The following is a 27,917-nucleotide window of genomic DNA, read 5'->3' as shown; positions in this document are numbered from 1 at the left end:
GACTGGACAACCCAACCACGGTTCAGCAAGTCCTGAAGATATTCTTTGACCTCATTATGTAGTGGTTTGGGGACTGACATGTACGTCCTCTTTACTGGAGTAGGGTCCTGAAGACTAATGTGAAGTTTCAGGGAAGGGATACATCCTATGTCATCTTCATCAAAGGCAAACGCATGACACTCCTCTCTCAGTAATGACCTCACTGTGTCCCTCTGGTCATCAGTTAGGTGGGAATGATCAACTGGAGGATCCCACTGACTTGGTTTTGGTGTTTTGGGTTGGTGTACAGTGGGGTCCTTTTGCTGTTCACTTGCCTGTGTGGTGTCACTCTGTTGACACTTCTCTCTCTCTCCATCTCTTTTGGTGAGACCACTCTTTAACTGTTCCATTTTCACTAGATAGGCAGTCTTGACTATCTGGAGGGGATCCAGGACTGTGCGTTTATTTAAGGTCAAGGTCGGCTTGCCGACATTCGCAATGGGGATCAGCACATACATTGACCTGTCAGTGGGTATAGTGACTAACCTCTCTTCAATGATGACCCACTCGGGTAGGCGGGTTCTTCACCAGGCACAAGTAGAAGGTTTTGACCTTGAAATTGTGCTCCACTACTAGCTTTCACATATACAACACTGACCTGTCCAGCTGCAAGTTGAATATTCTTCTTCGCTGTATGCACAATTCCCACTTCTTCCTGAATCTCTTGGGACTGAACAAGTCTGAGCATTGACTTTGCCGATTTAAAAGTTACTGAAAATGCTTTGCTCACTTGGAGAATAGTTTCTGACCTTGTCTCCGACATCACCCCCCCATTTAGCACAGCTTCTATTAGGGCCCGGTTACACAGCCGTTTGCGTCTGTATCGCGGGTAAAATTTTGCGATTTTTTTTTTGCCCGTGGTTGCCCGCGATGTAAAATGCGCAAAATTGGCCAACCCGCTGTTCATCGGTGGTATGCCCGCAAAACAGACGCCGGCGACTGTTCTGCTTCCTCATCTCGTAATTTCCGCGTCATTTTTGCATGTGGACCACGGGTATAAAAACTGCAGGAGCCGGTGTTGTGCCGAGAAATGCATCCCTGCCGAGATTTGCACCCCCTGACTACTATAGCCACTTTGACCTGGTTTTATCTCACTTTTATCACTTTTCAGGAATGTAATAGCGGACATATAACCAAAACCACTTTGTCTTGCATTTGTTGGGAATGTAATACAACTTAAACCGTTCCGTCTTTGTATTTGTTGTGAATGTAATCGAACGGTAATGCACACCGTATTTAAATCACTTTTGAACAGGTAACATGTTTATTTTGCCCTTTTCTATTCAAATCGCTCGTATTAAAACTGTTATGCACTCTACCATAACGCTTATTTCAGCATAATAAGCTTAATGGTAGAGTGCATAACAGTTCTCAAAAGTGATTTATATACGGTGTGCATTACCGTTTGATTACATTCACAACAAATACAAAGACAGAATGGTTTAAATTGTATACATTCCCAACAAATGCAAGTTGAAGTGGTTTTTGGTTATATCTTCGCCATCACATTCTCGAAAAATGATATGAAAGTGAGATAAAACGAAGTAAAAGTGGTTATAGGGATGCATTTCTCGGCACAACACCGGGCTGTAGAAAACATAACCGCTCAAGAAACAGTCCCGTGAAGATCAAGATTTCGAGCTATGGCACCGAAGAAGCCAATATGTTATTATTGTAATAGTTTTTCATTTTTATTTTATTATCTTGTTATGAAATGAAAAGAAATGTCAAGAAATAAAAATGGATTAAGACGAGGTCACTACGGTGACGGGGATCCATGTTCACCCCTTGACGTCCCGAGCACAACTGACGTGTGCTCGGCAAATCGCGCTGTATTTACGCGGAGAAAGGCATTTGACCGTCACACGCGTTACACACGCTAAATCACGTGATAACACCCCGATACAGGCGCAGAACAAACGTGCTATGACCGTGCTCCACCCACGATTACCCGCTAAAATTTCGCATCCTACCCGCGTGTAACCACGCCCTGGCCGCGGCCGTAGCACGTCGTTCCGTGTCTGTACCGCGTCATTACCTCGTGTGTACCACGTGTGCCGCCCGCGGTTACACGTGGTCTAAAGTTTTGAGCAGCGCAAAACTTTTTCGCGCGGCCAACCGCGTGTGAATTTCCGACCGCGTGTAAAGCACGGCTGTATCTCGTCTGTATGGCGATCTCAAAGCGTCCAACAGCGTCTGCTTCACAGGCAGAAATTTCTGGCCGTGATTCAGCCTCGATACGCCCGTGAAAGGCTGTGTGACCGGGCCCTTATATTAAAGCCTCCGCAACATTTGGGTCACCTGCCACTAGAGCGGGTACTAACAGTGGTTCTTCCATTTGGTCTACACCTTTGCGTAGCCTGAACTCCACCCAACCCCGGAAGGGTAATTCTGTTTGGTTTGCTGCCAGCCCAATTAATCTGTCTGACCCCAACAGTTCATCAATAGGTCTTACCTTGTGATGGGGTAAATTCACTTTCCTCCATTTCTCATTAATAATACTAGACTGTGCACCAGTATCCCATAATGCCTCTACATGGACCCCATCTAATTGACAATGGACAGTGCATTGCTTACCGATGAGGTCGAGGAGTTTGGCCTGGCGTCGGGGTGACAGAAAGTTGGTGGAGCTCTGGAACGGAGACGTTATTTGAGTGAGAGGTGTGTGTTCAGTGGGAATCAGTGGGGGTTCAAGTCCACAGGCTACTGAGTGTCCCGGCCCAGCAGCCCTCTTCCGTTTCCCTGCTGTTCTCTGCCCTGTCGACACCCTCTGGAGAGGTGGCCATCTTGTCCACACCTGAAGCAGTGTCTGCATGCCTCCCCAATCTGAGCCTCCCGACAGGCTCTGCATCCTCTTGGTCTGTCACTAATGTAGCCTGAAGATCTGCCAGCTCTATCTGTTTGAGTCTTTTTGTTAGCCTCTGTACACTCCAAAACCATTTTTTTCATTTCCAGCAACTCTTCTCTGAGCCCTTCTATGAGGTGACTAGTTCAGGTATCCTGGTCTGTGCTGTGTCCCTGACATTGCTTAGTTTTGGCCCTGAGCTCAGCTGTGTTTGTTGGATCTCACGTCATTTATTCGCTCGATCAATTCTTCATCTGTCACATTGGGACTTTTAAGGTACTGCTTAATCTGGAATTTTACAGCATCACTATACAGGCCTGTTTCAACAGAGCGGAGGAATTTTCTCTAAATAAGTTCAGGACTAAACTGCTCACCCTCATCTTCATTACTTAAGCTCCACATTACCTTCTCCTTCAGTTCAATTGCTCTGAGCAGAAATGTTTGGGCTGATTCCTTTGGGTCTTGTGTGATGTTCATTAGCCGGTGCAACAAGTCTGAGGAAGAGTCGACCTTGTAGTGACTTTTAAGAATAGTTTTAAGATTGCGCAGGGTCAGGTCTCTTTTCACCTCTAGCATGTCCCTCAGATGTAAGCCGGGGGTCACTGCACGTGTGACGGCTTCGATGATCTCTCCCTCTGAGTGACCCTTACGTTGTCCAGTGTCTATTTGGTTGATTAGGCTGTTGTAGGAGATTTTCTCTCTTTGGCCTGGTTCTCCGATCTGACCACAGATCCGAAATTCTCGTCTGAGAGTCAGACTTCAGGTAGTTTCATTGAAGGTGGTGGCATTATGACAGTCTTTGTTTCCACCGCTGGTTCTCTGATCTTTTGTCCTCCTTCCGAGACAGCAATCTCCTCTTCAAGCAGTCGACGGGCTTCCTTCTGTTCCTCTTGCAGCTTGAGATATCTTTCTTTCAAGACCTCTAATTCACTTGGCTTATCAGGTACAATCTCTGACTCACTTGATTCTTCCTTTTTCATGTTCTTCATCCATGACAGGACATATTGCATGTACTGCTGAAATGCTGAGCAACTCTCCTCTCCCTCCTCCACTTCGTCCAGCGTCTTCTCAGCCAGTCTGATGAGGGCACGACGAGTTTCCTTTTCGAACCCTCCTAATGGCTCTGAGCACTTTAGCTGTTGACATGTGGAGATGAGCTCTGTTGTGTCCAACTTCAGCAGTTCTCTGCTTACTTCGTCCCGTAATTGCTCCATTTTTCCTTTTTGAAAATAATGTTGATCCAGATTCGTCTCTTTTTCCGGTGAATTAATGGCTTGATCACCTTCTTCCTGGCTGGCTCGCCAAAATATGTAACGGGACACAGGTGGATCGTCCTCCAGCTGGTGTTACACATTTGTTTTATATATTTTTGTTTTTTTTTCTTTTGTTTTTTTTGTTCTTTTACCTAATCTGCAAAATAGATGGTAAATGTCAGTCTCACACGGCACCATTTACTTGTTGCCATTAAGATCGATTTATTGAACAAGTCTCATTAAATCACGTGGGTTCCCGTGAGACTTGCCCCAAAACATCCTTCTCTGACCTGTGAGACTATGTCATCTAGTGGTGATATACTGGTACTTCACTTTTTCTGCTTTACAAAACAACACCAAAATCCCAAAATATAACATTTTAACTAGTCAGCAACCCTTGTTGCGCCACACTAGAGCCTTTTTATGCTGTTCAATGAAGGGAGTATTAAACACCATTGTGGAAAATATTCAGTTTCTTGTCAATTTCTCGCATGGAATTGCCTTATCCTCTTAGAACAAGAATAGACTGTCAGGTTTCACACAAAAGTTTTCTTTCTGGCTCTTCCATCGATTCATTACCTGTTGCGTATCCAAGATCAGGTCGACGGTAGATGATGGACGGATGGTAGTTCCGGGCTGATTCCTCACCCTTCTTAGAATCATTGAGACCCCACCAGGTGATATCTTGCTTGTGGCTCCACTCCGATTGCGATTGACTGTCATGTTTAGCTTCTTCGATTTTTTAATCATTGCTCCAACAGTGGACCTTTTTTCACCAAGCTGCTTGGCAATTGCTTTGCAGCCCTTTCCAGCCTTGCGGAGGTGTACAATTTTGTCTCTGGTGTCTTTGGAAGGCTCTTTGGTCTTCGCATGTTACAAGTTAAAGTCTTACTGATTGTATGGGGTGGACAGGTCGTTTTATGCAGCTAACGACCTCAAACAGGTGCATCGGATTCAGGATGATACATGGACTGCAGGTGGACTTGTAACGGGTGAATTAACAGGTCTTTCAGGGTCAGAATTCTAGATGATACACAGGTGTTCAAATACTTATTTGCATCTTTATCACTCAAATAAATTGTGATATCTGGATTTTTCTTTATAGTGTATCTCTCTTACAATGGACCTGCGCCTAAGATGAAACTTTCAGACCCCTTCATGATGTCTAAGTGGGAGAAATAGCAAAATAGCAGGGTGTTCAAATACTTATTTTCCTCACCGTACATTATGACTTGAGTTGGGTGTGGGGAGTTGCGTGTGGATGCAGAGGGCGATTTCAGATGAACATTTATATTGCCATGCCCTTTAACAGTTTCGTTGTGTATACAGTAGGGCTGCAGTATTTAGGAAAAAAAAAATCATAATTGCGATTTTTCAGACCAGTGTTGCGATTTCGATGCGATTTTCAATTTGATTTAAGTGCATTTTCTGCGCTAGTTTATTTTTTTATCAGTACTCAATCACATTGACATGCTTAACCTTGAGAAACCAGCGCCCTCTTCTGGGAACCTTTGTTGGTTGCTGTCTGTTGACAATTTTTTACTTTTTGATTCCTCAATCGATGTAAGTACATTACCTACCTACTTGTGAATTGCAATAAATATCACTTTAAGCTCATTAAAATAGTGATCCAGTCTACACAATTTTCAAAATAAATACATATCACAAAATAACATTTCAATTATTTATTTGAACATGTCTTTATAACCAAACAAAGTCAACCTCTATCACAAATAACATTTGAAAAAAGGAAATAATGAACTCTTAAAAATTGCTCACTAAAAAAGAAAACTTTGCACACTTAAAATAATCCACAACAAACAAACCTGCGCCATTAATAATATTTGAAAAAAGGAAATTATGAAGTAGGGCTGCACGATTTTGGAAATGAATCCAAATGAGATTTTTCAGACCTAAATTACAATTTTGATCCAATTTTCAGTTTCCTAAGAAAAGTCCATTTTCTGTGCTAGTTTTTTTTCCTGGGAGAACATAAACATAGTGACATGCAAACATAACTTGAGACAATGTACTTAGAGAAAGAGTTACAAAATATCAACTATTGATGTACAGTTAAAAATAGTATTGCATATGAATAAATGGTCTTTATTGTCATTGTACAAAAGGACAACGAAATTGGAGGTTATAAATAAACGATTAAGGGGCTGGCAAGCTACACGCTAGAGTCGGGTACCCGCGACTTCTGCAATGTCTTTGTGATGATTAAAATACGAGAGTCACAAATGTAGAGGTTTTCCACAAGTGGCAGCTCCAAGTCGTCCACTTTACTGGTAATGGATTTGACATTGTACATGATTCAATTGTTTGTTTGTTTGTACATGATTCAAATTGAATCTTTTCTTCCTGCACCGTCACGAATGGCAGCCACTCCAGCAGCTCCCGTGTTATTTTCGATTGTTCTCGATTGTTCTCAGCTCAGGGATGCTGCTGGAAATGTGAATTTCCCTTCGGGGATGAACAAAGTATCTATCTATCTATCTATCTATCTATCTATCTATCTATCTATCTATCTATCTATCTATCTATCTATCTATCTATCTATCTATCTATCTATCTATCTATCTATCTATCTATCTATCTATCTATCTATCTATCTATCTATCTATCTATCTATCTATCTATCTATCTATCTATCTATCTATCTATCTATCTATCTATTTGTGACTAACTAAGTTCTGCAGTGGTGGCCTAAGAGTTTAAAGCCTAGCTGTTAGTTTAGCCAACCGACGCCGCCTCAGTCAATTCCCAGACGTGATAAAAATCCTGGCAGAACCCGCTTTTCTTTGCGCTTTTTTTTACTTTCTTTGGAATCCGATTTAATTGATAGATTTATTTTCAATGTAACGAGATGGTAATGTTTCAAACGTGGGGTGTTTGTATTGGTGACCATTCGTGTACGCGCTGTTAGGCTGACTGGCAGCTTACACCAGCCTTTCAAAGTCGTGCACACACATGCCTTGCAAACACTACCTCGGCTTTATTGGTTGGTGCCATTAAAATTTGATTGTCAATCAATTAACAAAGTGGAACTATGAATCCTTAAAAAAACGCAGTGGTTTGTGGTTATACTATCGCACTTCGTCACATCGCGATATTGATCCGATTTCGGTTGATCGTGCAACGTTAGTATACAACGAATACTACGTAAGTGCAATATACTTGGATAAGATTAAATAACACCTTAAATGCATATGCATGGAACGGAAAAATTACACTTTATTTATGACATGACTTGAGTTGGTTGAGGGGAGTTGCGGGTGGATGCAGAGGTCGACAGCAGAATAATAATGAAAGAGATTGCCATGCCTTTAACGATTTCCTCATGTATATACTGAGAATGCCGAACCTTGAATGTAACAATTGAAGAAGTTTTTGTGCTTGTTAAACGATTTTCTTTTGTGTAAGATGCCATAAAGAGGGGCTTCGATACATCTTATTCCTCACTGCAAAGTGAAAATGTTGTATGGGGCGGACACCTTACCCTGGGGGTCTACTGTCTTAATAAAGAGACAGGCTGAACTTTACAGAATTTGTTACAAAGTGGCAATGTAGGACGAAAATAAAACTAGATGACAATATTCCATAGATTGTAAGAGCGATCTGTACCTAGGCCCACTTTACATAAAAGGTAATTAGAAATTAGATTTCTAAAGCTCTGTTTATTGTTCTTCCACAGAAGAGAATTGAGATGAAGCTGTAAACACAACAGCAATCGATTCTGTTTAGTGACTCCCATGTTCTCTAGTCACGATCAATGGACATAAAGACACTAATGGACTGTGCACACAAATGGCAACCTGGCCAGCTAGCTAGATGCCTGGGTTTATAGATGCAAAAACCCATCTGAGAATTTCTATTCTGAAGATATACAAAGGGCACAGTTTCTGCTATTGTTTAAAGTCAAAGTGTCACACCAACAGAACCCATTTTCGCTTCATGTCGCTAAGGAATCCTGGATATGGAAGGTCATTAAATAATGTACGTTCACTGTTGAGACAATTAGTGATAAAAACCCACAGAAAAAAATTAAACGTGAAAAAAAACACCAGCAAAGCACACAGCGCAATTTGATTGCGTAGGAGTCGGATTTGGGCACAACACCGGCTTGGGAGCTTTTATACCCCTGGTCCACACGAGAAAATGACGCGGAAATGACGCGATGAGGAAGCGGAACAGTCGCCGGCGTCTGTTTTGCGGGCATACCACCGATGAACAGCGGGTTGGCCAATTTTGCGCATTTTCCATCGCGGGCAAGCATGGGCAAAAAAAAAAAACGCAAAATTTTACCCGCGATACAGACGCAAACGGCTGTGTGACCGGGCCCTTAGAGTAAAATCTTTAATCACAGCCACATTAGCACCACAAATGAGACACACGGGTCTACCGGCAATGTTAGTAAACATATACTCAGCCTCCCATCGGTTATTGAAGGCTCTGTTTTCAGAATCACCTTTTCGCCATTGTGAGGGGTATGTTCGGCGATATCTTGTAATAGCAAGACTGAATAGATGCGGGAGATGCGCCGCAAGGCAGCCGAAGCGCTGTATTGTGGGATGTGTAGTTTTGTGCAGTATTGTGTTTTCAGCGCGGTGAAAAAGGTACATCCTCAACGTCATATATGAAGGAATAGGTACAGTGACTAAAACGTCAGAATATGATGTCCAGGGATGAGACGGCGTTGTTCATATTGACAGCCATTAATAAAAAAAATGTAAAATGGTCTTGCGGGCCGGATATGATTACAGTGAGTTTGACACATGTGTTTTAAGATTACTTCCAATAATTAACCTGATCAAGTCAAGTCATGTTTATTTGTATTGCCACTAATCACAAAAAGTCACAAGTGCACAGACCACCGTTGCAACATACACCGATCAGAAACTTGCATGAGTGCAAGAAAAACACAAAAATCTCAGGATGAGAAAAATGATGAAACCTTGAGAATGGGCCACATATTTACTAACTCAGCAGTATTTTTTCATATATTTTTCTATTTTACTGAAAACAAAATGATCTCAGAATTTTGAAGATTAATATATTTGGGGATTGTATCTGCTGACAATCTTCAACTCAGTCCAATATGACATTATTCTTAATGTGGTTTTTTGTTTTTGTTTTTTTGTTTTTGTTTTTTGTTTCTTTGCCTCTGGGCAACCTCTCCTTTTATACAAAAAAACTTTTTAAACTACGTCTGAGGATTATAAGAAAAAAATATTGATGTCAGCTCTGCACATGACAATATTATAGTTACAACATAGTAATAACACAAGTTGTTATTTTAGAAATGCATATCAAAAATTAATAGTAACCTGAAAATATCACATGGTAAGGGCTTTGTGACCCGGGGGTCTACCATAAAAATATGTAAGGCTTCTATTTTGTAAATTTTCCGCCAAAACATGTATCAACATGCCTGGAACAAAATATAAGTTTAAAGATAAACCACAGCCTCACTTGCCAGACTTAGACCTATCTAGGGGGACAAAAACATAGCAGTCAAATCAAAGATCCGACTCATGCAAAGCGAAGCTTCTTGAGAAGAGAAGAGCAGAGAAGAGAAATAATTTTATTGTCATTGATATCAACGGTATGAAACATGAAATGCAACGAGATTAGACATGGCACTTCAGAATAAAATATTTAATAAAGACTTTCAAGAAAAAAAGACTATAAAAATGCAAGACTATATAAGCATAAATATATAATGTGTATGAGTCTTCTAGGGTGGAGAGCAGCTGATGATCTTTTGGGATGTGTTGATTAGTCTCTGTATATTCTCCCTGTGCTGTGCTCAAAGCATCCCATACGGTGATGCAATATACCCAAATGTTTTTTACTGAGGCATTGTAAAAGGACAAGGCTGAGAAAAATGTCCGACCAACTGATCAGAGAGCAGACCGGCGCAACTTAGATCATACTTCAAAACTGTGATATCATCCTGGCCAACAGCCTTGGAAAAGCTAAAAGCTGACCTCCATAATAAGGTTGCGGCCCTCACCGTCAAATTAGAACTACTGACTGTCAGACGACCGGGACTGGTTTAATCAGATCAAGATTGACTTTTAGCCCCTCTGGTAGAATTTAAACGAATACCAAATTAAAATAGGAACAATCAAAAATGAGAGGGGAGATGTCACGAGGAACATGAAATTGACATATCATAGTAAACATGATTACCTTAAATTCCGGACTATAGAGCGCACCTGATTATAAGCCACACCCACCACTTTTTAAGTGATTTTCCACTTTCGTTCTTACACAAGCCGCACCTGTGTACAAGCCGCATGCGCCCGCATTAAAAATTCATGACAAGATCACAAGTTTAACCCAAACCAGGCTGTAAGTTCCACGATTGTGATTTTGTAGAGATTATTAGTGCTATATTCTTTATCAATCATCCATTATCATCAAATCATTATACATTACAAAGTATTACACTACAAAGCTAATTGGCCGAGGCACTTGATCTCAGTCAAGGGTCTGAGTCAAGGCCTTAGCTCCTGGCATCCTACCGACATTATCTAACTTTTTGGTTTGAACAAATTTATTGACACTAAAAACAGAAAACAATCATGACAATCTCAACAGCAATTAAGCACATTCACAATATTATATTCCAATATTACGTTTTTAACAGCAAACACAAAGTGAGGTTTGAACAAACCTTCTCGAAAATCAAACATTCACAATTTCATTATATAACATCTTTGTTAGTGTCAATAGATCCGTCTAGGCCAAAGTCGATTGTCCTCGGTCTGAACAAATCCACCGACACCAACAGCAGCAAAACACAGCCATCAAGCATATTCACAATTTTTTTATATTTGACAATATGACGTGACGATATGACGTTTTAACATTTTTTCCTGACATTTTCAACATCAATTAAACAATTTCAGAGTTATTTTCTTTTAACAGTAGTTAACCAGCGTGTAAAAGGCAATACTATTGTGCAAGGGCATAGCTCTGCCATCCCACCCTCCCAAGCAGCATTCTTCCAGTCCTCTGTGTGGGTCCTTTCCCTTCTGCGTGGGTCCTCTCCCTTCTGGGTTCCACAACCCAGGCCGTTGCTGCCGGGACTCCCACAGTGTAGCTCCGGCTCCCCCCTCCGGGTGGGTGCAGACGAGTCTTCTTTATGGCTGCGTCCTAGGCCCGCCGCTCGCAGATTGTATGGTATCTGCAGCCATTTGGAGCACAGCCACGGGGGGGATCTGCCTGCACCTCCATACCAGCAGGTTTCTGGAGGTCCAGATGGCGTCCTTGATGGCGGCGAGAGTGAGCCAGTCCCTGGCAAAGTCGTTCCGATGCCTCCTCGACCGACTCACCCCGTAAAGCACGTACTGTGCATCAGGGACCTCTCCTGCTGGCAAGTCCGGGAACTTTCCTAGTTGTTCGGCCATTGTCCACAAGACCTTGGCAGCGCTGCACTCACAAAAAAGGTGCCTCACCGACTCCTGGGCGCCACAGCCAGGTCGAGGGCACGTCGAAGTCGCTGACATTCCTCGGTGGTGCATTACAGCTCTGACTGGGAGAACTTCATGAGCCACCATCCATGACAAGTCTCGTAGTCTGTTTGGGAGGGCAGGATGATTGACGTTGCTCCAAACCGTTGTGGATTCGCCAAACGCAAGCCCCCGCACAGGGCTTACTGTAGCTCGCTCTTGCACAATAGCAATAAGGGCCCTCTGGTTTTGTAAAATGTGACATTCTTGTGTTTCCAAATCAAACTTCTTCAAAAAATCCCGAATAAAGAGATGTGTTGGTGGCAAGTTAAACGAAACTGGAATCAAACGATTGTCTGGTACAAGCTTTAGCTTCCGCAAATATGAGCCCATCCAAAAACGGGTCATTGCTTGACTTTTCGGGTTGTTGGGTGGGCCCACAGCGTTTTGGAAGTGGAGAGAGACATATTTGCTTCCCAGGAAAAGCTGGAGGTCAGGCACTCCTTTCCCCCCTTTTTCCTTTTTCTTTTTCATTGTATCTCTTTTTATCCTTTCCCACTTTGAGCCCCAGACAAAGCAAAAGATGGCTCGGTCCAGTTGTAACAGCACGTTTCTTTTAGGCATAAAAATTAAACTGATTGACTAAAGCATTGGGAGGATGATCGCTTTGATGATTAGGACCTTCCCCTCTATTGTCAGTTTTCTTAGTGACCAAAAAACAAGTTTTTGCTTAACTTTCCTTGTCACGTCATCCCAGTTGGTCTCGCCTCCTCCATCCGCATTGAATTTTATCCCTAGGATTTTCTGGTCTGTCTTTAACACCGTCAGCGGGAGTTCTGCCTTTTCTGTCTCTTTCCACATTCCATAAAACTTCACTTGTGATTTTTCTCTATTTAGCCTTGACCCAGACGCCCTCCCAAACAGGTTAGTCAAGTCAAGGGCTCTTTCAACAGATGCGCGGTCAGTACACAAAATATTAAAATCATCCATGTACAAAACACACTTGGTAATTTGTCCCCCACTTCCTGGGATATTGATGCCTTCGACAAATCTATCTTTTCTTAACATTTGTGCCAAAGGTTCAATGCAAAGAACATAGAGAAGGGGAGACATAGGGCAACCTTGACGTACACCGCAGTTGATCTCGATTGCTTCCGATAAATTCCCGTTAATCATGAATTTGCTGTAGATGTCTCGGTATAGCAGTCCTACCCAATTGATGTATTTTTGGGGAAAACCACATTTTTGCAATACCCTGAAGAGGTATTGGTGCGAGACTCGATCAAAGGCTTTTTCAAAGTCTAGGTTTAGGACCGCTAGTCGCATGTTTCTGTCTCTTGCATAACAAATGGTGTCACGGATCAGCATGAGACTGTCGCTGATCTTCCTTCCCACAATGGCACAGGTTTGGTCTGGATCAACCAAGTCTCCCAAGACAACAGACATTCGTGTTGCTAGAAGCTTGCTGAAAATTTTACAGTCCACGTTTAAAAGCGTTATGGGTCGCCAGTTTTTTAAGTCAATTTTGTCTCCTTTTTTGTGCAATAGAGTAGCTATCCCGATTCTGAAACTGTCTGGCATATGGTCTCGACTGGAAAATTCGTTAAAAACAGTTAACAGATCTGGTGCTAAAATATCCCAAAAAGTCCGGTAAAATTCGAGGTTGAGTCCGTCCTCCCCGGGTGATTTGCCTTTTTTCATAGTCTTTATGCAATCATTCAGTTGGTCTTGGGTAAAGTCCGATGTTAAAAAGGGGTCTTGACGCACTGATCTTGAAATATGATCTAATACATGCCCCATTTCATTCTCATATGTTTCTTTCTTTTCAAATAATTTTTTGTAGTAGTCTTCGACCAATCTGGTTATTTCACTACTTTCCTTTGTTATTTGCCCGTTTTCGTTTTGAAGTTTAAAAATCCCCTCATTTTTGCCCATAATTTTTTTTAAAAAGTAGCGTGTACATTTTTCCCTTCCTTCTATTTCTCTTTCTCTGCTTCTTATTATGATGCCTTTGCTCTTTATTTCCGCCAAAGCGTTTAGTTCTTGTTTGGTCTCTTTGATTTCATCATTAAAGTCCATCCCCTTTTCTGTTAGGATGAAATAGCGTTGGAGTCTTCTTTGTAGTCCCGACATGCGTTTCATCTCTTTGAGTTTCTTGTTTTTCCCTGCATTTTTAAAAAAGGTCTGTGTTCGTTTCTTTGTCATTTCCCACCATTGTGCTCGTGAATCATACGAGTCTTGAAGGGTCTGCCAGTCTTTGTACAGCTCCCTGTATTGTGCGGCTAGAGCCTCATCCTCCAGCAGGGAGCAGTTTAACTTCCACAAACCCTTCCCAACAGTCATACCTGAAGGAAATGAGAAAGAGCAGGACAGTAGCAAGTGATCCGAAAAAAAAACTGGAATTAATCTTGCATCACTCTGTGCTAAACCCCTCCTAAATATGTAGTCTATTCGAGAGGCTCTGGCATTGTCACTACTGAACCAGGTGAAGCCCTCCTCTCCTGGATGTATGGATTTGAAACAGTCCACCAGTTTAAATGTCCGGCACATGTCTTGTAATAAAGTTGATGTTTTATCTACTTTAAACTCCTCATCGTTCCTCTTTCTATCCTTCCTACTTAGGATGCAATTAAAATCTCCTCCCACGATTAGTGGTTGATGGCCTAGCATATGCGACTGGATGTCCTCTAAAAGTTCGTACCTGAGTTGTCTGTCGGCATGGCCGTATATGTTAATGAGGTTAAAATCATTCCCTATATAAGAAAGTCTTGCTAAGATTGCGCGTCCGTCTCTCATCACAGTACTCCCCTTTATGATGAGTTGAGGGTTGTTTATTAAAATGGCTACCCCATCGTTACGGTTTTCATTCGAGCCACTCCATAATGACGGATATGGCCAAATCTCTTCCCACTGTTTATAATTTTTTAGAAAGGGGATGCAGCATTCCTGTAGTAAAAACACATCTGTTCTGATAGTTTTTAAGAACGATAAAACACTGTGAGCCTTAACCTTTGATCTCACACTTCTCACATTGATAGTAGAGAATGTAATGTTCATAATAGTTGTTAAAGTATTTAAACTAGTTAGACAAAACCGGGGGATCTGAGTCCATTCTTTGGTGATCATCGAGATCATCGAGAGTGTCACCTGTGTCAGACACATCACTTAAGAGTAGTACCTCATTTTGAGACTCACCGGGGAAAACTCTGGGACCCTCTGACTCTCTGTCTGTGGTTCCAGGTCTTCCCTTTTTTTCTGGGTTAGGGGGTGAGCCAGAGGACCTATCAAGGGGTCTCTTACTTCCTTGCCCACTAAGGGTCAGATTTTTTCCCTCCCCGACTTCCTCCGTCTCAACTTCATACAGTTCCCTTGTGGGCTTATTCACCGGCAATCGGCTTTCTTCTAAATCTCTTATCTTTGTTTCTGTTTTTTTCACCACTCCCAATTTTGTCTTACTTTTACTCCTCTTTCCAGTGCCTGTATGGGTTTTTGGAGAGTCATTCGCCTTTTCGATTTGTTTGTCTTCTCCAAATCCCGGCAATGGCGTAGCAAACAAATTTGCTAATTTGAACTCTCTTCCAGGCCCTTCCTGATTAATATGTGTTTTCGGAGTGGCAGTTGCTTTTTCTATTCGTTTGTCATGTCCAAATTCAGGTATTTTATGAGAAATCGAATTAGAATTTCCAGGTTCTTCCTGTTTCAATTTTGATTCTCTGGTCTCTGCTCCAGGGGTTTTGGTAGGTACATCTGTTTTTTCAATTTGTTTGTCTTGTCCAATTTCTTTGTGCATTTCTTGATCAATTTCATTGGGTATTTCCATAACTTTATTCATTTCCTGTTCATCTTCATTGGGTATTTCTATAACTTCATTAATTTCTTGTTCATTTTCATTTTGTATTTCCATGACTTTATTAATTTCATTGTCTTTGTTATCTTTATTCACTTCATTGTCTTTGTGACATTTATTCATTTCATTATCTATGTTGTCTGACATCATTTCATTGTCTTTGTTGTCTTTGTTAACTGCCTTCCTAGCTTTCAATTTGTTAGCAAACGAATTCGGGCAGTTTCTAAAGAGGTGATTCGTTTCTCCACAGAGATTGCATTTTCTGCTATTGCTACATTCCTCAAAGGAATGTCCAATTGTTCTGCACTTTCCACAAAAAATTCGATCACATACCTCAGCCAGATGCCCATGCTCACCACATTTGCGACAGAGTTTCGGTTGCCCTTGATAGTGGATAAAGCCACGGTTTTCCCCCAGGAATATAGTCGACGGAATTTGTTTCAGTCCCTGAAAGCCCTGAGGATCTTGCCGTAGTTGGACTGGTACCCTCCAGGCACCATTCCAATAGCCTTTCTCACACCTCACCTTCATAGCCTGGCCTTTTACTGAGCAGTATCTACTCAACCAATAACAGACGTCATCAGCACTGATTATTTCACTAAACATTCTAACAACGACAATCTTGTTAGCATTATCAGTCAGCTTCTCCACTGTAAATCCTGAAAACTGGGACCTCACTCCCTCAAAGCGATTCCAAAACTCTTGATAAAGAGCTGCCGTTTCAAAACTCACATCAAAGCCTTTGCCAGAAGTCATTTTTATGACAGCATGTACCTCCTCCTTTTTAAACTTCAGAATCTTTTCAACAAACTTGTTAATAAAATCCGTCCTTGACATTCCCTCCGAAATTGCCACAACATCTTTGAGCAAGAATCTCACGCAGTTACGTCTCCGCCCGCCGGTATAATGCCCGGCCATGGCAGGACTCGGCTGCTTTACTTCTACCTATGTTAAAATGGTTAGAATTGTTTATCTTTTTTTGGTTTGAACAAATTTATTGACACTAAAAACAGAAAACAATCATGACAATCTCAACAGCAATTAAGCACATTCACAATATTATATTCCAATACTACGTTTTTAACAGCAAAAACAAAGTGAGGTTTGAACAAATCTTCTCTAGGGGGGGGGGGTTTTAAGGGTTATTTAGCTTGTTCATAAATCATTATCCATTATCCGTTATCGGTCAGTTCATAATACGCTACAAAGCCTAGGAGCCGGGACACTTACTCTCAGCCAAAAGGCCAAGCTAAGGTCCTAGCCCTAAAGCCTTGCTGCGATCATTGCGAATGCACCGTTCCCGGAGGTACTGCAATACCGGGCCGTTGCGTGGAGTGGACAGAGCAAGCTCCTATGCCATCTCCGAGTTGCAAAAATCAAAGATCATAGCTTTGTGACATCATAGGCTTATTGATCGCCTGGATGCCACTCCGCGCTCAGCCACAGATACTACACTTGATCTTCTCTAACATTCAATAGTGCTTATTCCCGCAACCACAAACGGCATCATGAATGGAAAATGATACCCGTAATTAAGGTATGATGCAGACTTGTAAAGTCCGGGTCCCGTTGAAAGTAATCCAAGGAAACAAAATGTTTATTTCCAAAGAAAAAGGGTGGAAAAAATATATATCCACTATTGTCCGCTGCGACAACAGACAGAGCTACCGGTAACTCAGCTTTACCCCAAATACCATCAGCCCCTGCTCCGCCCCTTCTTTTTGATTGGCCCGTAGAACACATAACAGAATAAATCTCTAAAATAAATACATTACAAAAATATACAGTTGCAAATACATATTATACATGGTTACACATATTTACGAAGAAAGACGGTACACTGAGACAGTTTTCAAAGCTTTAATAGTAATAATATAACTTTCATTCCAAACAGTGCCTTTGAAAGGTACCAACACGCTAGTAGGATCACGCTCGCAATGCATCAAATGTACCTGTCAAAAAAAAGCATCCCGCTATTATGAAATTCACGGTAGATCGTCCTTAACTTCCTCCTCCTAATTATCGCCATCAATGGGGTCTTCCTCATTATCAGAACGTACTTTTACTTTACAGACAATATATGCATAAACTTAGAGGTTGCGGTCTTTCTTGCCGCACATATTCTACCGGTCTTAATCTCTCCAGCCTTTTCCTGTCTGCCCTTTTTTTCTTTCTGGAATATCAAAGGTCTATCTTAGCTGTTGATTTACAATTTATTGTAACCTTGTATACGATGCCCAGTGGGGAAAAAATTAATGACTAAAAAAGAAAAAAAACTTTTAGGCATCAGCCACATAGCAACGCCATTAAAGGGTACATTGGACCGTACAAAGAACTGTGGTCAAATGTGTCAGACGAACACTGCAGTGATATGGTCATGTCACAAAATCATCAAGACTGGCCAAGATCATTCTCAGGAGCACAGTCCAAGGGAGCATGGGGATAGGACGACTCAAAAAGGTCTTGGCTAACTATATCAAAGAATGGACTGGTGCCAAGTTTGACACGACTCAAAAACAGACCAGGAACCGTCAACAGCGGAGAAAGCTGTCCAGTGTTGCATCCTCCTTAGTGCCTTGATGACCCAGGCGGTTAAAGGATCAGTGAATTGTTACCGGATCAACACTTAAAAATCACCCTATATCCTTTTTTCTAAATGACCATTTATAACCTGATAACAAGACAGTCATCCTGTTAGCATGGTGCAAATAGGCCACCATTGATTGCACTGCTTTTGAACAATATCTCAAGCCTGATGCAGCAGCTCTGTCAGTCTTTGCCTACGCTCCCCTCATCCATCAATGTCATCATTGTCCAGCAAGAGCCTCACATCCTATAGCCTGACCAGATAGCTTTAGTTCGGATGATTATGCAGAATGATAGACTAAAGAGGGACAGAGTCTTACCTCAAAGAAATACGCCAATGAAAGGAAAATATAACAATCTGTGTTTTCTGGAATGAATTTCTCCTAAGAATGGGGTGGGCAAACATTTCAGGGCAGGCTAGGTAAAACAAAAATGCCAGAGAGGGTGGGGCCCTGGAGGAAAACGTCTTCTGTATTCAATGTTATTTTTGTATCTGCTGACAAGCTCAAATTGGATAAAACGGCAATACGTGATGAAAGAACATACTATAAGCTAATTCCATTTTTTTCACATCATCGTTGCTATTTTAAAACGACATATTCCTATGTTGAGGCATTTTTTTTAGAATAGCAGAATTCAGGAATAAATGGACATGCAGACGTCTACACATTTATATTTCATCTGGTATTTGTTTATAAATATATTAATTCTATCACACACTCATCATTGAGCAAAATAACACATTTTTTAGGTACTAAATTTGAAAACTTAAAAATTCAATAGTTTAGAAGTGTTTTTTTGCATGAAATTTGATAAACAAACTACAGTGACATGAAAAATGATTTCCCCCCCTCCTGACTTATGTGTTTTTACATACTTATCATGGTTACAGATCATCAACCAAGTTTGATATCGTACTGAGACAACCCAAGGAAACACAAAATTCATTTTTGAAAGGATGATTTTATTAATTAAGGCACAAAAAAACACACAGAGCCACACCATACCTGTATATCCCATCATCCCTTATCCGCACCCCTCATCCTCAGTATGATAGCCGGGGTTCTGTAGCTCATTCAGCTATCTTCGGACAGTGGGCCAGGGACACCCTGAACTGGTCGCAGGGCACACAGAGACAGACAACCATTCACTCACTCATTTCCACCTAGACACAATTTGAACTCACATGCTTATATTTGGAATGTGGGGCTGCGCGTTAAACACCCAGCCGCCAACCACCCAGCCGCTGTGCTGCCCCTCCGCACCATATATTTTAAGAAAAAAAAAATCAACAAAACCACTAAACCCGCTCGCCTGACAAAAGCTTATTATTTAGCACATCTAATTTTGCTGTGTTGCATTTGATGATTGATTAAATCTATAAAATAGTAGGAATGCCAGAGCCTGTGCCTCATATAAATATACCACTTAAAAAGAGAAAATTTGAATGGAATCTATTTTGTCTCCGAGCCATACGCACTTATGAAGAGAGGCATACATGGCTCGCGAGCCATAGGTTTTTGACACCTGGTTTAAAGTAAGATGAGGTTAAATCAAACAATTGCTATCCTGCACTCATAACAACAGTATACAGTGGTAAATAAAATGAGGTGAAGCTTTTGGAATTTCTGACATTTCTGCATAAGATTGACGTCAAATGTGATCTGATCTTTGCCAATATCACCGCTGGCTAAAAGAAAGAAAACAGTGGTACTTGTGATAGCACAAAGGCACTATTAACTCTACAAAAATTTTGGCAAAATACTTTGTGGACTGAATTGTGTGGTAGGAACACGAAATATTATGATTGGAGGAAAAATGGAAGAGCACACAAACATAAATACCTCATCCTCACTGTAAAGCTTGATGGGGCTTTGCCATGGTTTTCGGCAGAGCCTGGACAACTTGCAATCATGAGTGGAAAATAAAGGCATTTCTTGCAGGAAAACCTAAGGCTGTCTGTCAGACATTTGAGACTGATGATGGGATGCAACAAGACAATGATCCAAAAAAGTAAATCACCTTCAGAATGGTTTCGAAAGAACTAACTAAATACACTTTTTGGAGTGGCCATGTCAGAGTCTAGATTTGAACCCCATTGAGATTTTCTGGCAGCATTTCATGCAGACATCCCAGGATAATGACTGAACAACAGCAGTTGTGGAAAAAAGGCTGAAAAATAGGATTACTACGAGTACTTAATATCCTTACAATGTTTGAATTTTAATGTTATGTTTTCAAGGTCAGCACACTGGTTGTATTTTGGGTTAAGTGGTTAGAAATTATTGAAATTATTTTCATTGCTGTATTTCCTGGCAGACTGACTTGATAGACCACACTTTTAAATGAAGCCAATTTTAAAATTGCATTAAAATGATGGCTATAGTGGTTCCACTTCTCATCATTATCGAGTTGTCATGAGAAGTGTTACTGCCCCCATCCAAAGGGACTTCCAGGACAGGTATATCAGACTTGTCATGCGAATTCCGGTTCTATGGAGAAACTTGTCTCTTTTGACCCTTTTTTTAATGATATTTTATCATAACAAATCATTATGCACCAAATGTTTTTGTAAATGAATAACACATGGAATATGAATTAAAATATTCACAGATCTACAAAAAAATTGTGAAATACAAAACTATTTTAGATTTTCACAAAATGAACAGATTTAGAGTCCAACAACAACACAAAATCCCTGAAACTGCAAAACAGTAAAATATGGGTTAAAAATATTACCTCTTAGGTTCTATGAATAAAGGATAGAATGCACAAAAAAACAACTATTTACAAGTTTTTTTTAATCAATTTAGACACAGATCTTCTGAAAAACACGCAAAAAATATCAATTAAAATAACTAAAACAAAAAGCAAAAGTTCAGCAGTCGATTGAAAGATTGAACACACTCTGCTTCGGAGTGATCAATATAATTTAAATGATTCCAAATTTGGCTATTTTTTTCTGCTCTTTACACATACAGTTTTTTTCTTTTTCGTCTTCTGTATTGAACTTTATTATTACCCAACGCCTATAGAGCCTTTTCCGTGCTTTTAAACAAGTGTGACATATTATAGCTGTGTGTGCATTGTTGAAACCGAATGGCAGAATTCATGTTAGTTTATAGCAGCCCATTGACACAAAAATATATTAGATCATAGATAGGAACAGCGCAAAGTTGCACATAGTATGTACTAGCAGCAAGGTAGCGACTTTATTTTAGTCATCAAAGCCAAAAACCACAACAACAAAAATGTTCTTTAAAGTATTGGAATATTTGAAAAATTGGCCTTCAAAGTGCTTGAAAAGTGCTTGAATTTGGCCATGAAAAAGGTGTAGAACCCTCATAATAATGGGCCAAGATTAGTCCTGATTGATTTGCCAGACTGATATGCAGCTACAGAAAGTTATTGCTGCTAAAGGGGGGCCGGTTTAGTTATTTATTCCTGCCCTTCTGTTATTGTTTGCATATGATCCCCTTATATATAGAAGCTTCTAAATACCTGGGTTAATATAGTTAAAGCAGACGCTGTTTTTTCATCTGTGTGAATTTAACAAAGGTCAGATCACATTTAAATGTGATTTTAAGTAGAAATGTGAGAAATGTGAGAAATTCCAAAAAGTTCACATACTTTTTCATTGCATTAAATTACTTGAGTTAAGCCAACACTCCCAGTGAAGGGATGCAAGGGCATCAATAACTGCTTTTAAGAAGACCTGCACTCCTTAGTGTCTTTTGATTTATTCATAACTGCTGAGTCGGCATTATTCAAACAGGAGAAGCACTTAGGACATTTGTTTATGCTTGTGAAAAATGAGGGGAAACTACTACACAAATAGAACCACTTAAAATAATAAAAAAATGTTTTGCAGGTCATGTGCCTTCAGGACTTTTTCAGAGAAGACGACATCTTCTTTGCGTGTGGGCCTGAGAAGTACCGCTACCAAGATGATTTCAGTTTGGAAGAAAGTGGTAAGTTGAGTACAGATATCCCTCAGTTTTCGTGGTTAATGGGGACCAGAACAACACGCGAGAAGTGAACATCCGCAAAGTAGTGTTGCACCTTTATGAAGGCCCCGAAAGGATTGAACTTACCTCGAGATTACGTTAATGCCGACTGAGAGCTCTTGGCCTTTACAAAATAAAGATTATATATAGAGAAATAACACACAAAACATAATTGAAGTTGAATGAATGTATTTGTTGTCATTATACAAAAGTAAAGGGCTTTTCCTTTCAGTGTAAGAAAACAATATAGAGAGCAGTCAGCTAGATGGGCACTACCATTGGGTGTCCTAGAATGGAGACAGATTTCCGCGATGATTAAAATGAAACCGTCCCGAATGTAGCAGTTTCCCACAAGTGGTTGTGGCCGCTGTTTGATTGACAGTGTCATGTCCTGCACGGTCGTCATGGCACCCAGCTGGCCCCGCCCCTTGACACCGGCTGAGACGCAATGAATTGATTGCTTGTGGAGTACTTAAACGCTCCTTTTGGGACTGCCCGTTGCCAGACCATTGCTTAACCTTGAGGAAAACCTGTTCATGCCTGTTTGTTCTGAGTAAATGCCTAGTTTGTAATTTTGATTGCCTTTGAACCTGTTTTGTTTTGTCTTTGTTCCGTTTGTGTGTTGGACAACTTTTATTTCTCAATTAAAGTGAAAAGATCGGCTATGCAAATGAGTTCCTGCTTCCTAGTCCATTTTCCTGTCAGACAGCTTACACCAGCCCATCATTGTCGCGCACACATTCGTCAAACCACCTTCCTCCTTAATCTGTCCCTTCTGAACACAATACAATTATATCAATTACAACAAAGACCAAATCAATTAATTTCAAAATCCACGAAGGAGTGAACAAGCAATAACCATTGTGTGATGTAGCAAGGGGTTAGCAATGATCCCTTGCTACTTTGTGGCCTGAGTACATCATGGATTTAAAGGTAATCATTCAGAGGCTTTAAATAAATAAATAAATAAGTATATAAATGTATAAATATACGCGGTTAGCGCATGTGTGGCACAGTTCTAAGGTCTTGGGAACCTCCTGTGTGGGTTCAAATCCAGCAACCGGACTTCCTGTGCGGAGTTTGTATGTTCTCCCCGTGCTTCCGTGGGTTTCCTCCGGGCCCTTCGGTTTCCTCCCACATTCCAAAGACATGCATTCAGGTGGATTGGCCGGTCCAAATTGTCCCTAGGTGTGAATGAGCGAGCGAGTTGTCTGTCCCTGTGTGCCCGGCGATTGGCTGGCAACCAGTTCAGGGTGTCCCCTGCCCACTGCCCGATGATTGCTGGGATGGGCTCCAAAACCCCCGCGACCCTACCGAGGATAAGCGGTGCAGCTAATGAGATGAGATGAGATATATATCCATCGATCCATTATCTGCACCGCATATCCTCAGTAGGGTCGCGGGGGCACCGGGGCCCATCCCAGCTATCTTCGGGCAGTGGGCAGGGGACACCCTGAACTGGTTGCCGGCCAGTCGCAGGCCACACAAAGACAGACAACTCACTCACCCATTCACACCTAGTGAATATTTGGAACGGCCAATTAACCTGACATGCATGTTTTTTTGGAATGTGGGAGGGAACCGGAGTGCCTGGAGGAAACCCAAGCAAGCACGGGGAGAACATGCAAACTCCACACAGGAAAGTTTGATCTCATGACCTCAGAACTGTGTAGCACACGCGCTAACCACTGCCCCACCATGCTGCGTTTGATATATATATGTATATATATATATATATATATATATACAGTGCATCCGGAAAGTATTCACAGCGCTTCACTTTTTCCACATTTTGTTATGTTACAGCCTCATTCCAAATTGTATTAATTTAATCTCTTATCTCAAAATTCTACACAAAATACTCCATTATGACAATGTGAAAAAGTTTTTTTTTCCTTTTTTGGAATTTATTAAAAACAGAAAACTATGAAATCACATTTACATAAGTATTCACAGCCTTTGCCATGAAGCTCAAAATCGAGCTCAGGTGCATCTTTTTCCACTGATCATCTTTGAGATCATTCTACAGCTTAATTGGAGTCCACCTGCAGTAAATTCAGTTGATTGGACATGATTTGAAAAGGCACACACCTGTCTGTGTAAGGTCCCATGGTTGAGTGTGCATGTCAGAGCACAAACACCAAATATAAAGTCAAAAGAACTGTCTGTAGACCTGGGAGACAGGATTGTCTTGAGGCACAAATCTGGGGAAGGATACAGAAAAAATTCTGCTGCTTTGAAGGTCCCAATGAGCACAGTGGCCTCCATTATTCGTAAATGGAAGACATTTGGAAGCACCAGGACTCTTCCTAGAGCTGGCCGCCCTTCTAAACTGAGCGATCGGGGAAGAAGGGCCTTAGTCAGGGAAGTGACCAAGAACCCGATGGTCACTCTGTCAGAGCCCCAGCGTTCCTCTGTGGAGAGAGGAGAGCCTTCCAGAAGGACAACCATCTCTGCAGCAATCCACCAATCAGGCCTGTATGGTAGAGTGGCCAGACAAAAGCCACTCCTTAGTAAAAGGAGCATGGAAGCCCGTCTGGAATTTGCCAAAAAGCACCTGAATGACTCTCAGACCATGAGAAACAAAATTCTCTGGTCTGATGAGACAAAGATTAAACTCTTTGGTGAATACCAGGCGCCATGTTTGGAGGAAACCAGGCACCGATCATCACCAGGCCAATACCATCCCTACAGTGAAGCATGGTGGTGGCAGCATCATGCTGTGGGGATGTTTTTCAGCAGCAGGAACTGGCAGACTAGTCAGGATAGAAGGAAAAATGTATGCAGCAATATATAGAGATATCCTGGATAAAAACCTGCTCCAGAGCGCTCTTGACCTCAGGCTGGGGCGAAGGTTCATTTTTCAGCAGGACAACGACCCAAAGCACAGAGCCAAAATCTCAAAAGATTGGCTTCAGAACCACTCCGTGAATGTCCTGGAGTGGCCCAGCCAGAGTCCATACTTGAATCCGATCGAACATCTCTGGAGAGATCTGAAAATGGCTGTGCACAAACGTCTCCCATCCAACCTGATTGAGCTTGAGCCTTATTGCAAAGAAGAATGGGCAAAACTGCCTAAAGATAGGTGTGCTAAACTTGTGGGATCATATTCAAAAAGACTTGAGGCTGTATTTGCTGCCAAAGGTGAATCAACAAAGTATTAAGCAAAGGCTGTGAACACTTATGTAAATGTGATTTCTTAGTTTTCTATTTTTAATAAATTCAAAAAAGTAAAAAAAAAACTTTTTCACATTGTCATAATGGAGAATTTTGTGTAGAATTTTAAAATAAGAGATTAAATTAATACAATTTGAAATGAGGCTGTAACATAACAAAATGTGGAAAAAGTGAAGCGCTGTGAATACTTTCCGGATGTACTGTATATATACAATTACATACACTTGTAATCAGTGCAACTTTTGCAGTCACTCAAATAGTGACTGTAGCCTTCCAGGAGAAGATGTCGTCAGGTGGTGGCCAACCGTCACCGGGCGTTTCGACCTTTAAGCACAACGCTCTCGAGTTGGCGGGCCGGCAGTGATGGCCAGTCATTGCCCATCTTCTCCTGATCCCCCGGTAAACTCCTCTCTCATACTCCAGAGCCAGCAAGAGGCTCTCTCAGCGGCTTCCCCCACCCTATGGGCGGCTGCCTTCCTCTCCCTTCCACTTATTCCCAGAGCTGTTAATGTGTCCCATACAGACTGTGCTGGGAAGCCCCTGCACCCGACCTCTATTGGGAATAGCCAGGTCTGCCATCCCTTGTCACTGTACTGTGTGGGAGGCTCTTCTTGGTGTTCTTAGAGGGTGCAGGTTTCTCCTCTTCCCTGACGAACTGGATGGAATGTATTGGACTGGGTTGAGGTTGGTGCTTCTTCTGCCTTTCCTGCTCCAAGATGTAAGCCAGTGCACCGAGTGCCTTCAGGATCCATCTTGCTTGCACATGGGTTACTGCTGTAATAGTGAGGTCGTCCATTAAGCGTCTCAATGGAGGTTGACATATGCCAGACCTTGTCATCGGCCCTCTGGTCTTGTTCACCGCGGCAGTGATGAGTAGATTCATGCCCATAACAAACAGAATGGGGGTGATGGTGCAATCCTTGATGATCCCCTTCTCCATGTCTTGCCATTGGGTGGTAAACTGAGTGGTTTGGAACCAAAACTTGAATCCCCTGAAGCAGGAGGTGATCATTCTCCTTATGTGCTGTGGGATACGGTAATGCTCCATAGCAGTTTTGATGACATCATGTGGAATTGACCCATATGCTTTGGCCAAGTCTAGCCAGACGACTGTTAAGTCTCCTTTGCTTTCCTTGGCCTCAGGGATCAACTGGCAATATATATATATTCAGATTCAGATTCAGATTCAGATCTACTTTATTGTCATTCTAGTACACGTGTATGTATGGCTGCGGCTGCATCTGCTCCCGACAGTTTCTCACATTGTGGTCAAAAACCCCAATCTTCGAAGTTTATGAGGGCGAACAAAGACAACTCTAACTGCAGATTAATATACGATCGCAGTTTTTTGCTGGATATGCGAACATCCAGAAATCCAGCGCAAATTTCGACGATCACTCTGGAGTGTTTACTTAGCCTCGGAGTGCTACGTCAACAGAACACAGCGGCCTACAAAGCAGCGAGTAAAAGTGGCAAGCGGAAGCGCTGTGACCGGGGAAGGAAACGAGGTTGTCGGGCCGGGCTAACAGCTCGGATGAAGGCCAAACCCTTCAAAACGCCTCTACCATCCATTTTCCTATCCAACGTCCGCTCCCTGGACAACAAACTGGACCATTTACAAGTGGAATTCACATCGAACCGCGAGTTGACGAACTGTTGTGCTTTAATTCTGACGGAGACATGGCTAAACTCATCTATCCCGAATGACGCTGTTAGCATTGTGGGGCTAACTGCTTTCCGCGCTGATAGAAGCGGCGAGCTCACCGGCAAAAGCAAGGGTGGCGGTCTATGCATTTATACAAACAACAACTGGTGTAGAAATGCGAAGATAATCTCGAATCACTGCTCACGAGACATTGAACTTTTGACGGTGATCTGCAGACCCTTCTACCTACCGAGGGAGTTTAGCGCGACCATCATTACTGCCGTGTACGTGCCCCCCAGCGCTAATACGAAGGAGGCAATGGACGTTCTCTACCGAACTGTGAGTGAACTGCAGCATGCTTACACCGAGTGCATTTTTATTGCGGCGGGGGACTTTAACCAGGCCAGTATGAAAACAGTTCTCCCGCATTTCCATCAGCATGTAAATTTTGCTACAAGAGGTAGGAACACATTAGACCTGGCCTACACAAACATCAAAGGTGCATATAAAGCAGCCCCCCGCCCCCACCTTGGCTCATCAGATCACCTCTCTGTTATGCTAATTCCAACAGACAAGCCCCTGCTGACCAGAGAAAAACCAACAGTGAAGCAGGTGAGGGTGTGGTCTGAGGGGGCAATGGAGGCACTACAGGACTGCTTTGATTGCACTGATTGGGACATGTTTAAATTGGCTGCCACTTACAACAACAAAATAAATATAGATGAGTACGCCATTTCTGTGTCAGCCTATATCAGTAAATGCGCAGAAGACGTCAGCAAGACCAAAACTATATGCACCCGTGCCAATCAGAAGCCCTGGATGACTGCTGAGATACGCAAACAACTAAAAGTACGGAACCTTGCCTTTAAATCTGGTGACAAGGAGGCGCTGAGATCAGCGGGGGCTAACCTGAACCGTGCTATCAGACTAGCAAAGCGAACGCACAGTCAAAAAATCCAGGAACGTTTCCTCAATACAACCAACACCAGGGATATGTGGAAAGGCATTCAGGCCATCACCAAATACAAGCCAACCACCGCCCCAGTGCAGGACAC

General features: G+C 41.9%; 1 protein-coding gene and 1 non-coding gene across 4 annotated transcripts in view; one reads left to right on the top strand and one right to left on the bottom strand.

Moving 5' to 3' along the window:
* The window catches only part of dclk1b (doublecortin-like kinase 1b), a 76,070-nt gene that overhangs the window by 9,304 nt on the left and 38,849 nt on the right, over positions 1 to 27,917 (top strand). For all 3 annotated transcript variants that reach the window (XM_088346505.1, XM_088346504.1, XM_088346503.1), the window contains exon 4: positions 21,905 to 22,004. In XM_088346505.1, the coding sequence (XP_088202631.1) occupies positions 21,905 to 22,004 (100 nt within the window). The remainder of the gene's footprint in view (positions 1 to 21,904; positions 22,005 to 27,917) is intronic.
* On the bottom strand, positions 16,732 to 16,924 carry LOC148357476 (U2 spliceosomal RNA). The gene has a single exon (XR_015851908.1). It is a non-coding gene; the product is annotated as a U2 spliceosomal RNA (small nuclear RNA).

This window comes from Urocampus carinirostris, chromosome 10 (genome assembly GCF_059441175.1).
Source record: "Urocampus carinirostris isolate Australia breed hairy pipefish chromosome 10, RoL_Ucar_1.0, whole genome shotgun sequence".
NCBI classification, from domain to species: Eukaryota; Metazoa; Chordata; class Actinopteri; order Syngnathiformes; family Syngnathidae; genus Urocampus; species Urocampus carinirostris.
Note: the sequence above shows the minus strand (reverse complement) of the source record. Positions and strands in the feature narration are given on the sequence as shown.